This window comes from Rissa tridactyla, chromosome 1 (assembly GCF_028500815.1).
Source record: "Rissa tridactyla isolate bRisTri1 chromosome 1, bRisTri1.patW.cur.20221130, whole genome shotgun sequence".
Taxonomy (NCBI): Eukaryota; Metazoa; Chordata; class Aves; order Charadriiformes; family Laridae; genus Rissa; species Rissa tridactyla.
The window spans coordinates 142036904-142053249 of record NC_071466.1 but is presented as its reverse complement, the minus strand read 5'-3'; the positions used below and the strand labels follow the sequence as shown (position 1 = coordinate 142053249).

The following is a 16346-nucleotide window of genomic DNA, read 5'->3' as shown; positions in this document are numbered from 1 at the left end:
CCTAGAGATCTTGGTGTTACTGCCCAAGCCACAGTTTTCCTGTCATTCATGCAGACACAGTAGGATTCTTCCTGCTTCTCTAGTGGTGTAGCCAGGAAATGAGTAGATTCAGCCAGAGACGTGCTGACCTGCCGGTTGTACAGAGAGGTGTCATGAAGGTTGGAATTGCAAAGAACGTGGAGACAGTGCAGTACATGGAAATGGGTAGTGGAGCTGGTTATTCTGTGGGACTGAGAACCTTATGGATACTGCAGAGCAAGAACTGGGGGATGAAGTGGGAAAAGATTGAGATGTGTACAATTGTAAGAGATTGGGGAGGTAAGTGTAGAGAGCAGGACATGTATTTTTGTAAAGGAAATTGATTCTGGAAAAATGGAGAGCATGGACCAGTTGCGTGAGTAAAGGCAAAGCAATGACTACAAAACTTAGCCATGAATTAAAGACCCCCCTCATGATTAGTTAGGTGAAGAGGTAAAACGCTAGCAGTGGGAAAGCTTGTAAGGGAACAAGGGAGAGTGGAATAAGAAACCTGCAAATAGCAAACAAAACAGGAAAGACAGTTATGAGAGTGCATTGGAATGGCTGGATCAGTGCCCCTCCTTGTTTCAGCTCCATTCCTTTTAGAATAAAATCTGTATTTATAAAAAAACTGAGGAAAGGTGATTGAGATTTTGTTCGAATCACCTCCCAAATTGTCTTGTCTTTTTTGCTGGTGAAAGAATGCAGATAAGAATAGTGAAGCTATATGGTTCTGCCCAGCGTCTTAGGGGCAGATGCAATAAATCACAGGAAGACTGCATATTCCAGCAAATCTGGCGTGATAATTTATGAGATGTTTACATGAGATGAGACTAAAGGTATCCTTTAGGTATCCACCCTGGTGAACCTGGAGTTTCCATGTAGGTATGCAGTTTCATATTTCTATAGGACAGTGACATAAATATGCGATGACAAGGCTGGGGGCCTCAGCAGCAGATCTTTAGGTTCTGAATCAAACATAACTTTCAAAACTTTGTCAGGAAAACATATTCCCCCTTTATTAAATACACCAAGAATTCCTACACACGTACACCCATATGAAATTGGAGATCAGTCATCTGGCTTGGGAAACCATGTGGTAAGTGGTCCATTGTAGCTAAGTCCCTAAGTCCCCAAGTCCCTAAGCTGTCAGTCTGAGCAAAGTTATCAATGTCTCTTACCCTGATGCAGGCGGTCAAGTAGTTGAAAACGGTGGCTTTCAGTGTGAAGGACTCACCACGCACCACAGAGTAGGGCATGGTGAGCTCTACAAAGAAGGGCTGGAAGGCTCTGAGGGACACTGTCGGGGACAGGCCAAAGCCTGTGTCTGCCGAAGTGCAGAATGCATTAGCTTTCCACTCGGTGATGGTGTCAGGGATGGTCACATCTAGATCAGCATTTCCCTCAGAGCTGGTGAGGGATGGAGAACACATTTCAGTTATATTTTGGTGATCATCTACATTTTTCTCAGCCTACTGAACAACACCTGCTGACAGCAAACTCCTGACCAGTTGGGATATGGGCACTGGCTTTTGCATGTCCTCCCAAAGCACACTTAGTGACCTTGAAAAATCCCTCCGTTTACTAGAAATACCCCTCTCACTGAAATACCGATGCTTCCATAGAGACTTAAATATCTTCTGAGGTTTTGCGCCAGTGACCACACTCCACGTTCCCAAGAACACTTACTTCACTGAAACTATGTCCCAGATCCATGTCTCAGGGAAGTACTTCCGGACGGTCTCCGCAGGATTGCCAGCAGCCATATGTTCCGTTAGATCATAGTCAAAATCATCAGGCATATGCAATGCACTGACTAGCATTTTGTTTGAGGATAGGAACAAAGGAAAAGAAGTGTCAAACTCCATTCTAACTTTCTTTCCAGGTAGTGGTTATTCTTAGCTAAAATTTTAAAATTGGAAGAACAGCTTTGAAACCTTGACCACTAGAAACAAATGTATTTCTCTGTTGTGATCTCAATATTTAGTTTTTCCTAATGTTACTGCTCTTCTTACAGAGATTGGATGGGGTTGAACATTCTTCCCCCACTGCCACCAAACCCAGCAAGTGCCAAAAGAGCCATGTGCGATGATGTTGTTGAGGGTACATTTCTATTGCAGTAGTGTCAAATGTGGATCTTATTGCCTCCAGATATTACAGTTGCACATAGTTTATTAAATTTGATTGAAGAATTGATTGTGCTTATACATGACCAGAAACAGAAACCACACTTAGCCCTCCCTTCCTCCATCTAAGATTGTTTTAAGTTTAATATGGTCTTTACATCTCTGGCCATTAGCAAATAAATGGTTCCAGAACAGGGAGATGCTTTCTCACAGGATTGCATAGTGCCTTATGAAAGGCTATCCATCATCCTTAGAACACTTTACATCTTCTCAAAGCAGCCAGCTGTCTCAGGCCATGCTCTGAAGACAAATCCTGCATTTCAAAACCAAAGATCTGATCTGTTATGAATACCCAGAAGCTATCACTAGGCCAAAAGCTATAATTTTTTAACAGGAGCTGGGATACTGCACCAGAAAAGTCAGTGACTGGAAGTGATATAGGTGAGTGTGTTTTATGTAGCCTTTCTAATCTCAGAACTATTTAGAGAAAAAAAATATGATATTATTATTCTATCTTCACAGTCACTGAAGCTGCAGAGAAGTGACATGACCTACGCAGCCTTATATAGTCATGTGAGTGGGAGAGCTGGGAACAGAACCAAATTTCTCAGCCCCCCATGATAAAATATCTACCCATAGAATTGTACCACCTTCTAATTTATCTTGGCTCACTTTTGCCCTAGTTGTTCCTCTAGTTGTTGCTAGAATGCGACTGCCTAGAAGTAAAGACTCCTTTTTTAGGTTTCCATAGTTGGACTCAGATCTGATGGAAAAAAAGCCGCTACTTTGCGCTGGCACAGTCCATCCAACGTAGGCAGACTGTCTTAGTGCCTAGAGGATCCCGGCTGTAGGGTCTGGCACGGGAGTCACTGAGCACACACGGTTCGAGCCAGGCACATATGTCTAGCTGGGCATAGGCAAGCAGAGGTTGTTATCTGTTTTGTGTTTCAGGACTGTGGCCGGAAGGGAGTGATCCTGCATTAGGTCAGTATTATCTGACAAGAGAATCTGGTCTGCCTGGTGTAATTAATATTCAAAGTAGAGGGAAGGAAAGAAGCAGGGCGGTAAATTTTAGGTAGTTGTGCGTGAGGTAAAACGAAGCATGTATTCTTACTGGAACTACTGTAACTCCTTTCCATCATGTGTTCTGGGTAATGCTGACAGATTTCAGGCTTGTGGATCTTGCTGCTAGTGAAGACTTTTAAGCCCAATTCCTAGTAAACAAAGAGAAAGAAGAGCAAAACATTTTTAGTATGTCAAGAATAGATGTACTTAGGTCTGGTATCGATCAGAATAACAAAAGCTTGTATACAAGTGCCAGATAGACTAGTTCAACCCAGATGTTGAGGCTTTATCATGTTATACTCATCCTAAGGCTAAATCTTGTCATGATCAGATGGAAAGCTGGGGTCTACCTTGGGGACATCTGCCCAGGTGAAAATGATATATGTGAAAAGCTTTAGATTGAGAGGAGCCAAAAAGTCTTGTGCAGGACTATAGATGGGCATAGGTGTGTTTGTGAATTATCAAAGTAACTGGTACTTTATTAAAGAACTGTCTACACCGGATAGAGAGAGAACATGATGACTGAGGAAGGGTTTCTAATATTATGCTACCAGGGGTCACTTCTCAGGACTCTTTCCCTGCTGCAGCTTACTTTGAGAATGTCATAAGCATCACCTTCGCCGTCAGGAGAAAGGGGTATGTAGATGAATCCATTTAATAATATGTTGTCAAGTGACACACAAGGGTTTACATTGTCTTCTTCCAGGTAGTAGTCCTTGAATCTATAACCCCGGATTTCCTTCAGTGGGAGAAGATCATACACCTGGGGAAATGCGGACAACCGGGGAAAAGTGTGGCATGTCAGCACTTACAGGGACACAGACAGTACTTAACACTCCTTTCATAAAAGCCAGCTTCTAAAAACCAAGTGTAGTGAATGCAGCTATAAAAAAACATGACCCCATGTCCATAGTGGTGTTAATTGTAGTTGAACCTCATTCTTGTACTTGCTCATTACCAGAAATAACCAAGACTTACAGAGCTGGGAGAGAGCTCATCTTCAGGCTTCATGAGGAGAACACTCTTGTCCACAGCACGGAGGGCACACAGGGACCTTGGTGAGGCATGGAGTTGCAGGCTTGTGTTGGAGGCAGGAAGACCTTCCTTGGGTACAAAACTCAGTCTGACCTGCAACCACAAAAGGAAGTTAGAGCAGCTGTGTTTCCAGACACTGTTACATGCTATTATGTCAAAGCATCTAGCCTTGTGAACTGAGCTCTGCTAGTGCCTTGCAGCTCTTCTAATGTATATTCAGCTTTGACCAATGTAATTAAAAATGACTGGTGATTCCCTTTCTTACCCTGTCTTGCTCCACTTTTTATAGTTATGGCTTTGTAATTTATTCTGGAATTTCAGTCACTAATCCTCAGTCAACACCTGGTCAGATCATTTCATGACCATGTGAATTCTGCCTCCATTCTGGATAACTGAATTACTTGCCACGAGACAAACATGGGTTGCATAAATCCTGACTTATACTCACTTTATTGGGGAGGCAATTTTCAACCTCGAAATCTGCTGAACTGGCGATGACTTCCCCATTGGGTGAAGTGGTATACACAAGGATCCGTGCCAGGGGAGCAATTGCCGTCTCAACAGGGAATGTCAACTGAAATGTCCCATAAACTAACAGAGAGAGAAAAAGGCTAAGCAACATACAAAATGTTCCAGTATATGCATTTTTCTTCCCCAGATAAAAAAGTCAAGGTCACTCATGCTGAACATTTTTAGTTAGCAGGGGCAGGAATACTGATATGTGTATGACTATGTCTATGACTGTTGCTGAAGACACCTGCATTCAAACAGTGATCATGTTATAGCAGAATGAGTTGAGTTTGCTGGGCCTCAACATATCTTCTAGATTCTCCCCAGTTAACATCTGGCATAATTTCTTGATGTTCCCAACCCCTTTCTACCTCAAGCTCCAGGATCTTTTGCAGTCTACAAAAAATAGATGAGGGGAAAAAATATAGAAATAAGGGACTGTCGTAATGGGTGGCAGCAGTCAAGGTTGCAGAGGGGTTGAGAGAATAACTTTGCAAAGTTACTGCTAAGCAAGCATTTAGCTGGAACACCAAGCTATTGCTCCAACCACAGTGGAAAATGCCCTTCTGTGTTGAAAGACTGTTCCTAGCTGGGCCTGAGCTTCATGTCACAATCTAGAGAAAGGTGACAGAACATATCTAGTTGTGATCCAGGGTGTTAGTTTAGTCACTTCTGCTAGTGAGAATGCAGAACTTTCTATGAACATGCAGCACGCAAGATCTTTTACTTCCATATACTGTTTATACCCACTGCATTGTAACTCCTTCTCATAGACCTCCAAAATGTCTGCATGGTCTCACTGTTGAAAGACTTTTAAAGATGTATCATAGCCAGCCTCAGTTACTGAAATGTGTAATCCTTGGACATTTATATGAATAAAATTAAATGTATTGGTAAGAATATAGGTATGTGTGTGCTTGCATGCTTATAAGGGAGAAACAATACCCAAAAAGTGAAGAAAAGTGAGAGACAGAAAGAAAAGGAGGCATGTTCTTCCTGCTCACTGTACATGTGAGTCTCACAACACTGGTAAGCATCCATAATCTAAATACGGTAGAGTGGTCAGCAGAAAGTGTTAGTTTGAGGAAAAAGGGATCAAAATATTATGCATATTTTTTGTTGAATTTTCTAAAATTTTCTGGTCCAAAAAATAGCACCTGGCAGAACTCAGAGAAAACACAACTAACCCAAGCCACTTCATTTAAAAAGATTTAATTTTGAAAATGCATCTCAATTCAAACATTGAATGTCTGAATTGAAATATTTTTTCTACATCCCCCCTGCTCCCAAAATTATCATCAGAGGTGCTAAAAACGCGTAGTTCTGCTCACCTTCTCCAGGATTCACAGTGAGATCATGGGTGTCTGCTAATACAATGCCTCCCTTGGCCATCACCTGTGTGACAGAGAAACCTTCCTGTAATTGTTGCTACCAGTGCTGAAGGGAAGGAGAAAGAACGTTCACTGGGTTAACTGTAGAGCGTACGAATAGCACTGCCAACTACGAGCAAAACCAAGAAGATACTAAGCAAGTGACAGACTGGAATTTACTGTGTCTTTGAAGACAGAAATAGTCACTCCTAGGAGGACCAGTGTTTCCTCATTGGTCAGACCTGGCTTCCCTTTTATACGTATTGTATATATAGATCAGGTTCAAATGCACTTTGCCTCCGAGCACACATATGTTTGGGGGTCATATGCACATTTCTAACAATTTGGAACAGACTGATGGTTGAAAGTTCTCCTCAGTTCACTCCCAGTTGCATTGTGAAACGGCCTGGAGAAAAATTTAATCAGGATTAGTTTCATAACTCACACAGAGTTGGAATAGAGGAGCACAGGCTGTAAATGAGAAGAGCTTGAATAAGATACCTGAAGTCAGGTAGTAAGCAACAGCCTGAATACTAGTTGTAATTTCCTCATTTGCATAAAAAGTTTCCTAGTTTCCTTTTTTACAACCAAAAAGGCCTTTTATACAAGTACTTTTCATGTAGGATATCTATTCCATAGCACCATATTTTAATTTCAAGATGTGGGATCCAGGATCCACACCTACAAAAATAAGAGTTCCCACACTGTTTGGGTTACCTGCTATATGTATATACTTAAGACCAGCTTTCCCAAGCTACTGGCATAAACAGGAATCTTGTGCTTCAATTTATTGTTAGCAGTCTTGAAAATAAGCACATGGACATCTCTACCACAAGTTTCTATTCTCTTTCTTGTAATCTCAAAGTCCCCCCGATGTTCTGTACAATCCGTCAGAACAGGAGTGTGTTCCACTGATTTCTTCTAGCTCTTCAAGGCTACTCTCATTTCTTCTGCTAGTGTTACCAAATGAGAAAGCCAGAAAAACAAATTTAGGGGAAAAGAAGTTCTATTTTAATATTCATCTGATTCTTCTTGTTCTCCCAAGCGAAATTGTGACATCATTGTTCAGTCACAGTTGAATTACTTTCTCTTCTCTGACCCCCAAAATGAACCAATTCATGGTTTTCAATGCCAGCATGTTATAGTCTGTTCCGGTTACTGTGGTATCCCAAACTTTCTATCATTGCCTGATATATGATCTAAGCTCTAAGCTTATTGGGCTTTTCTGGTGCTGTAGCTAGAAGTGTTGCTTCAGTTTCAGTGGTTAGTTGACTACCAAAGGACAAAACTGAGTAGGGGACTGCTTTCCTCCTCATCATTCATCTTCTTGTTGTAGGATGCTGGTTTCTGAACTGTGACCATATATGAACCAGAATTTGGAATGTGGGAAACTGGGAGTGGAGTATTATGAAATAAGAGTCTTGGATGGCTGCACGCAAGACAATGCTCCCTCCATCAACATTTTGTCTTCTTCTGTTCTTAATAAAATGTGTACACCCTACCCATGTCTGCATATAGAAGACAACATGAGAAACTTTACAGAAATGTGTTTAAATCCCACTGCCACAGGCCACACTTTCAGTTTCAAACTCTCTTTACCATTATTGACTACGGACTGGCCATGCAGCAGTGCTGTGGTTGCTCATCATGGAAAGTAGCTATACGTGCCACAGTGCTCTCTGTGGCTGTAGATCAAAGTCACCACAAATAATTCTTACCAAATAATAAATGACAATTTTCTTCTGCTCTCCTATGGCCTCTGGTGTGAAGATATAGTGCACCTGGATCTCCGTGCGGGAGCCACAACTTAATGTCTCAGGCTTTGGCTCAATTTTGAGGAAACTATTACTTGGGGAGTAAAACCGACTTATTCTACGCATGCCATGCTCATATGAAGGTGTGATCCAGTCGCTGTCATAACAGTTCAGTTCAGGTTTATGATCAGCCTGATAAAGAAGAAGAAAAAGTTCACAGCTGACCAAAACCAGGTAACAAGTCACATGAAAGTCCACAGAAAAACTCTGAGTATGTTCTATATTTCCCACTCTTAGAAGAAGGTAGTGAACATGCACAGGAGACACAGAGAAGAGGGGTGACCTGCCAAGAAACTTGCTTTATCTTCTGATTCGTGGAAAGACTGATAACCCTTGGGTAGATATTTGCCCTGCTGATCACAAAGACAGAAGCTTACCCTAGTCCTTCTGCCCTGTCTTTGCCACTCACTCGGATTTCCAGGGAAACTTCCGTGAAGGTGGTAGTGTCTATGGAAAACCAGGATTGTCCCTGTTCATCTGTAGTGTAATTCCCTTTGTATTTGTCTCCATCCACAGAAATCATGATGGTTTCATTGGCGATTGGAGCATCAGTGCCATCTACCAGCTTCACCTAACAGAGCAAAAACAAACTTCAGGTTTTAGACTAGAAACAGAAGACAAATCCCGAGTCTTAAAGCCTCTTCCTCCTTTTCCTCCTTGCCAGGCAGGACTTTTATCATGGAGAAGAATAAATGACATGAATGTGGAAATGTGTGGGGTGCATCCTGAGTTGTATGAGGCAGCAACTGAGAAAATTCTCAGCAAAACAATCTGATTAGCCCAGGGAAATTATCTGTCAGAGCCCTAAGTTCCTCAGTAGGTTTTAATTCCCCTGGACAGCTTCATCTGGGACCTCCACAACATATCATCTGCGTCTTGGTTCAGGAACTCTATGTTCAGGCTTGTACCTTGCCCCAGTCCTCGACTAAAGCTACATTGGAGGTAGACCGAGACCCAGCTCTTTCTCCGGCTGTTCCCACCTGGTTAACTGGACTTCCTTGGTTGAGCTCAGCCCTGACTCATCACCTCATGTTGTCTGGTGATCGCTGGACTATTGGTGGAACCTGTTACTGTCACCAGCCCTGCTCTGCTCAGTCTGGTTGGGTACTGTGGGGCTGTGCCCTTGTTGATGAGGTCACTACACCTACCTATGTTGTGGTCACCCTTTGCACCTGGATAACGTTCCCTTGTGGAATAGCCCGCACTTGCTGCTCCCTGATGTTATTCTCATATGTCAGAACAAGGAGCCTTTGATTCTACACTGGGCTGACTGCCAGGAGGTTCAGGGCCACATGTTGTTAAAGTGCCCTCACTGACAGTAATTTGTCTGCCTGTGCAAAGGTGGACCATGCCATCTGCACACCACTATTGCATCTGATGGGGCTGTGCACTTGTGAATTTGCTATGCCATTCATTGTCCAGGGTCTCAGAAATTCCCTACCCTCCCAAAGAGTGGGATCCCTGGTCTGTACTGAGAGTCCAGCAGGTCAAAGCTGATTTTGCTCATGATGGATGTGATTCCACAGGAGCCTGTTCCAATCATCTCTATTCCTGAGAGAGAGCACAGTAAAGAGGAGTTATTAATGAATGAAAGCATTTCTAGACATGTCACTCCACTTTCCTCATCTTTGCCACGTCCTCCTGTTATGGCCTGCCATCACTTTGCCATCTCCACATGATACATACCTGTGCCATCTTCTGTGATCTTGCCTTGTACCTCAATGCTCATCTCATATCCCCGGCGCTGGAGCTGAAATATCTTGGTCCTTACTACACCAGAAACACACCCACGAGCATCTGCCTAAGCAGGGAATTGAGAGAAAATTGGAATTCTGTGAACAAATCAGGTGCCTTGTGGGACGGGAATAGATACCCCAAACCCAACATGCTTAAATTCTGTGACAAAATCCCAGCCTTATGTTCTAGGGCTGTCTCCAAGACCAGAACTTGTTTACAGCCTGTTTCGTAGTGTTTCATCCACACATTTTCTGTGTTCTGTGCAGTACTTGACACTCAGTTCTCCAAGGCATGCATTGGTCCCTTGTTTTCTCCTCATCTTTGCTCTTTGCTCCCTGCCAGTCCCTCCCACAGTCACAAAATTCTTTCACAGATTCTTTTCTCAGTTTGGGGGTCAATAGCAGGGACCTCACAGCTGCTAACAGGAGATTTGTCACTAGTTTCAATAGGGGTCAGGATTTCAGCTGTGGGGTTTTCTTCATCAGTTCTGTTTCCAGTTTAATGACCCACCTCTTAAGAATGCCTTCTTCTGAGAACATCTGCATTTCTCCAGACAGAGGGCTACCTCTGATGTCCTACTGTCTCCCAACAGTCACAGATTTGACCTCCTTTAGGCAACATTGCCCATTACCCATAAGAAAGACCCTACATTTTAATCTTGGGACTCACCTGCCTTGTGAATTCTTCACACACAGCTTTTGCTTCTTTTCCGTAGCAATTTGAAGAAGAATGGGAAAATTTCCGGCACACTTGGACATTCACCAAACCAGGAACAGGTTTCCCATAGGTGTAGCTATAACCACAAAGTGTTAAACAATATATTAGATGATGAGACAATCAGTCAGAGAGTCACAATCAGATACAGCTCCTTAAAGACCTCTGTGGGTGACTTCCTAATATTTCTTCTTAAAGGCTGAGTAATCTGCTATTTTAATGATTCTAGTGATTACGTTTCCATCATTTCCATAGTGAGATTCTTCCATCATCCATTAGAATCTCTTCTAGGTGGGAGGTCTCTGCAGGAATGCACTAAAAGGTCGTCCGTAGAAAATTATGTCAGCCGGGTGTATCCTTGTCTTACAAACTCCCGAGGGTTCAGTGAAGAAGTTGAAAGGCAACCAGGGGTTCAGGAGGAGAAATTTATGAGTTAAAAATGAGAACACTGGGTTTGCACCACCTGTTTAAGTGATGTCTGATCTGACATCTGTCAGTATTTGATGATGGTTCAAGATTGGCAGAAAAGCTCTAACTGAAGAAATGTAAAGACAGAAAGAGAAAATACACAGTAAACCGGGAGGAGAGAGCTGCAGGTTAGTTTGGCATCATCTTCTAAGGAACATAGAGAAGACCCTTCACTTTCACTTTTCAGGCCAAGAAGCAGGCTCAGGTTTGATAGGGTGGAACAAGCCTGCACTAGATGTCTGGGAAAAATATGAAAAGCCTTCCCCAAGTTTCTTTCAGCCCTCAGCAGAAAGGAGGAGTGAAGAATGAGCGAGAGAGATTTACTCCAGCTCTGTGACTCACAGACCGCAGACGGACACTGGAAGCTCCATGTCCTTAATAGTGATCATCTTGGGCAGCTTCACCAGGACCTCGTACTTGGGCAGCACTAGATGGGAGAGAGAAAAGTCTGATATGAGAAGAGGTGAAGGAGAGCGGTGTACCACACAGCAAGCCAAACACAGAGCCAGAATCATCTTAATACTAACCATCACCTCTCTGTGGTCTGCAGTACAGCTCTGTCACCCCCTCCCTAGGTTTTCTCAGCCTTCACCACCGTTTTGGGTTAAATGGGAATTTACGGAGGGTTGTAGCCCTTACCTTCCCCCATTTGCAGCACATGCTTATGCGATCCCATATGCCCATTCAGAAGGACACACTGGCCCTGCGTGTTGTGTTCTGTCTTTCACAATACATAATTTGCAGCTAGGACTTGGAATAGCACGTTCACCACCTGTGTCATTTACCACATTGAAACAGCTCGAATCATTGATTCTCTCTGCCTGTTTCTTAATGCTCTGGAGATACGAAGCTGATGTTAAGCTCACTAATATGTAGCACGTGAAACTTTATTGCATATCCAGACAGTTCTAGGGAATCTAGCCACAGATTCTTGGGTCTATATTTTCAAGTGGACAAGGCAGCCACAAGGCCTGATACAAAGAGCAGCAAGTAAAAGACATATTTTACTCCTACGTTACATCCCTCTTCTCCTATTGTACCCTGCAACCCTAAGCTCCCAACTACTCAAGTCCAGGGCCGGACTGAAGCATGTAATGGCCTGCTTCCAGGCAGTGCACCTGAGGATTTTTTCACAGTGCGAGGAAATAAGAGCAGGGAGGGTGCACACCCAGACCCAGGAACTGGAAAGCATCCCCAAGTTACACAGTTTAGACATACATTTGCCTCTAGGATGGGAGGCAAATTTTCAACCCCAGGCCTCAAAAGGCTGTAGGAGAATTAGCAACAGGGGAGATCCATGGGAATATGACTAAAGAACAAATAAAAGAAAAATTAGTTTAGTGTGAGGCTAAGAAAGGGACATGCATCTGTGATTTTGGGGGGCATTCAGAACGATCTTGTGGGAGGAGGCACAGCCCATCTGTCACCATGGCAGGCTGAAGCCTATAACCTGGTTTGTGATCTAATTATTCACCATGTTCATACTAACCACCATGCCTGACTTTGTAACAAATAAACCTGCTCCCCTGGACTCCAGTGACAATCTTCTTTGTGTCTGCATCCTGCTTGTTCCGGAAACGGCAGGTTCTGAGCAATGCGCTGGGTCATTTGGGCTCCACGTACAGCTGGGGGAAGCCTGGGAGCGGGGAGCGCAGGCCAAGCAGCCTCCTCAAACACCCGCAGCTGAGCCAGAGTCTACCTGTCTACAAACATCTGAGAAGTTTTATTACAGAACTGGGGGTTAGAGTGCTCCCTGGGGCAGCACATTTCTCCTTCCTCGGTCTCTACTACCAGACTGTTTGCATCTGCTTGTAACAGTTGTGGAGTGTTCCTCTTCAAACTAAATTTTCTACCAAACATATATTCTAAGCTTTTGCAGAAACAAGGAAGAAGAGGAAAGAGAGGACTACAAGTGGAGAAATGGAACTAATGATGAGAGGCGCAAAACGGTCACCAAAATACTGTCATCTTTTGCTCTGTATCTAGTGCTACTGGGAACAAGCTCCTGGACCGAAAAGCAACCCAAATGAAGTCAGCTGAAATCGGTGCCACAAGCCATACACAGGAAGCCTGTCAGACCGTGTACTCCCAAAAACATTATGGGCAAATACAAGCTCAGGCACGTTGAGAGATGCCGTAAAGTAAGCAACCACCTCTGATATGCAGCACCTTCTGGGTCAGCCCCTCTGAACCCCGTTGCCTATGTATTCAGTCCCTCCCTTCCCCATGCCATTCCCAGGAAATCCCAAATCGAGGTCACAGTAAAAGGCATTGCCGTCAGCCCCCACTTGCAGCCCATACCTCCTCTCCTTACCGTATTCCTCCACGCTGAACGAGTGCTCCACATGGGATGAGTAGCTCTTCTGCACGACTATTTTGTAGGAGCCTTGGATGGGTTCTGAAGTGAGGGGGAAGGAGAGCTGCGTAAAGCCTGTCTCTAGTTCCACCCCTTGCCATTGGTACACACGGTTCCTCTGGGGGTCCTGCAGGTAAGGAATAGCTCAACGTCACAAGACAGAACAGGAGGCTCCCAGGGACAGAGCAGTGGAGGGCCCAGTAGATATATATATCCCATCTGGGAAATGCCTAGCTGTAGTTATTCAATAATCTGTGAGGATCTGTGGGTGCTTACCTGTCAATTCTGCATAACTAGCATGCAAGAAAGCTTTTTAACCCTGGAGGTCCTCTGCCGTCCCTCCCTCAGCTCTACCTGCATGCTTATGAAGGATGGGGCCAGGAAGCTAGGAAAGACAGACTGTCAAGGTAACAAGACAAAGAGATGAAAAGCAGGAGTAAGTGGAACAGGGGAAGAAAGGAGGGAAATTTCAGTCTCCTTCACTTGCCATACAGCCTGCTAAAAGTTTTTTTTTCCATGCCTGGAATAGAGACTGTCTGAGTACCAGTGCATAATCTGCTGAGGAATGACACATCTAATCTACCTATGGGACTGAGAAATGTACATGTGCAAGAGTCCAAAGCTTGTGGTAGGGCAGGGGAGTGGAGACAGGAACAGAGGAAAGTATATCCCATATATGTACATCCAGCTGAGACCTCTCCCATCTTGTCTCTCCTCACTCCTCACTCCTAATGCTGGAGCTGAAATCTCATCGCTACTACGGCTAAGTATTGCTCATTATGAACGGACTAGCGACAGTCTGTGCCCCAAATTCTTCAGCTTAGCCCCACATTTCTTGTAGAACTCACTGAATCATTGCAGTGGTGCTGCATAGTTTGATGCACCCTCCCCAGGCTCCTCAGCAGGATGGTTAATGTTTACAGTCTTTGATTTTCTTCCTGCGCTTTGCATTGTACCTTGGCTGTCACCAAAAGTCTATTTACTCTAGATAGGTATGTGACTCAAGGTATGTGACTGTATGCATTTACTTCACTGAGATTTTATCTCAGGGCTTAGGGAAAAGGGGATGTGAATGACATGCCCCAGTTGGCGGTAACCAGTCAGAGGCAGAAGAGCAGGCCTTCTTCCCAGGAAGCACCCCGAGAGGAAGGCACAGTCAGTAAAACACATGCCATGGCTATGACCAAATCCTCTTCATCATTGTACTTCATTCCTGCTGAAAAGCTCACCACTTATTGTGAGAGACACCACTGGGCTTCCTTGGAGGAGGAATTCAAGGAAATGTTTGCAGCTGGGCTTGTGAACTCATCATTTCTGTGATGTATTTGTAGGTAAGACCTGAAAGTCAGATTGTTTGGTTTTCCTCAGAAAGTTTTTTTTTTTTTTAAATGACAGAAGCGATAGGTCAGAATAAGAACTGAGAAATAGTAGGCTCATACTAACTTCTGCCTTTTGGCTGACTATAATGAATTAGGGATGTTAAGGGTGTGGACTGATGAACATTTATTTCCTTAGCACTGCTGACTTTAAGCTGCAGCCTTTCTTCACTTCTGTCACCCTTTCCTTTGGGACAGTCCAAATTTCATGCAAGCATGTGGTAAACTACACTGAAGGATCAGATCTGGCTAAAAAAAATACCCTAGAGAAAAATGGTGAATTTGCTGCCAGATGAGTTTCCCAGTCTACCAGACTGCCTTGTAGACACCTGTGAAAGCCAAACAAAGGGCAGTGCTGGACTGAGAATGAGCACTGAGGAAGGCAGAGGTGATGGTGGGGATGGGGGACAAGGCCTACATAAACTGGCTTAAACAACATGGACCAATACCATGCCTCACAGGCTGGATCTGAAGATGGAAGATGGCCTGCCCAGTGATTTCAAATTGAAGCCTTTCATGGTACTGACACAAAAAAGGTTATGAAATTATTCAGCTTGTTAGGCAAAGGCGTATGGGATTTCTGGAGGCAGTGGGTAGGATTTAATTCTTCTTTTTCCTTTAATGAAATTCCTGAAATTCCTCAGTCAAATATCATCTCATTGAAGGGGAAGGGACATGTTCTACAATCCCCTGGGAGAGCCTCAACAGAAGGTAGTTCTGAGATGTTCTCCTCCAACTGCTATCCCACACCACACACTCTCTTACTCTTCTTTCTCCAAATATTCACAGATTGTCAGTGGCCCACCAGCCCTGCAGCTCTGTTCTGGAAATTACCTGAGGGGAAGAGAGAGTGACAGCACTCTGACAGGAGGGTAGAAAAGAGGAGTGTAGCCCACTTCTGGCCCACCTTCTGCCTCCCCTGTTGTGACAACACTCCCAGCTCTAGAGAATGAAGACTGCAACCCCAAGCAGCAAGGAGCAATGCCAGGACTGACTACATAGCATCCATAATAATGCAAACCAACTTAAGATCTGTGCACACTAATATCAGCATTGTTTGTGCTGCTATCAGGGTCCATCACCAGGTCCTTCCCATCAGTTTCCTACTAGAAGATGTCCCAGATACTAATTGTAAGTTCTGGTTTCTCAGCTGAAAAAGTGGGTATTTGGATCATTGACAGAAACATCCTTCCTATTAACTTCTGTCTATCACTGAAATTCAACTGTTTAAAAAAAAAAACAACAAACAACCAGACAAAAGGGCATGCTTGGGAAGATAGGGGATGTCTACTTGCATAATTTTATGTCTTTAGTTTTGCTACTTTAATGCAGTTCTATGGCTTCAGCCAAACTTGGCAGACAGAAAATCTTAGTTCTGCTTGGGAAGAGGAATAAGCCATTCTGATATGACCTCTAGGCAAGTGTAATCCTGTTCACAGCATGGCTTGCACTGATTGACTATTTTGGTGCTACGTCACATTCCCCAACCAAAGAACCATTGTCGGAATTTATTTTGATGCTCAACTACTCAGTCTTCCTTTACACAAAGGAAAAAGGTCATGTGCCCATGTTTTTCCCTTCCATCTCCGTCTGAAAACAACACTCCTGGAGACTACTGTCTCTGTGCCTGCACATTCTGCTGAAATAATATACATGTAGTTAACCACTCACCTGAACATAGACAAGTGGAAACTGTAGGGAAAGAACAAAGGAAAATCAGAGTTAGAAATACGGGTCACGTATGGACGGAAGTAATT

The 16346-nt window shown here is 43.7% G+C and overlaps 1 protein-coding gene across 1 annotated transcript in view; it reads right to left on the bottom strand.

Annotated features, from left to right (window-relative positions):
- The window catches only part of LOC128911964 (alpha-2-macroglobulin-like), a 41739-nt gene that overhangs the window by 17609 nt on the left and 7784 nt on the right, over positions 1-16346 (bottom strand). The window contains exons 5-20 of the mRNA XM_054207613.1: positions 16261-16281; positions 13172-13340; positions 11200-11284; positions 10345-10468; positions 9625-9739; positions 9380-9489; positions 8348-8509; positions 7843-8070; positions 6086-6149; positions 4693-4835; positions 4188-4337; positions 3802-3972; positions 3259-3358; positions 1708-1834; positions 1200-1428; positions 2-128 (exon numbers count right to left, since the gene is read on the bottom strand). Coding sequence (XP_054063588.1) covers positions 2-128; positions 1200-1428; positions 1708-1834; positions 3259-3358; positions 3802-3972; positions 4188-4337; positions 4693-4835; positions 6086-6149; positions 7843-8070; positions 8348-8509; positions 9380-9489; positions 9625-9739; positions 10345-10468; positions 11200-11284; positions 13172-13340; positions 16261-16281 — 2125 coding nt within the window. The remainder of the gene's footprint in view (position 1; positions 129-1199; positions 1429-1707; positions 1835-3258; positions 3359-3801; positions 3973-4187; positions 4338-4692; positions 4836-6085; positions 6150-7842; positions 8071-8347; positions 8510-9379; positions 9490-9624; positions 9740-10344; positions 10469-11199; positions 11285-13171; positions 13341-16260; positions 16282-16346) is intronic.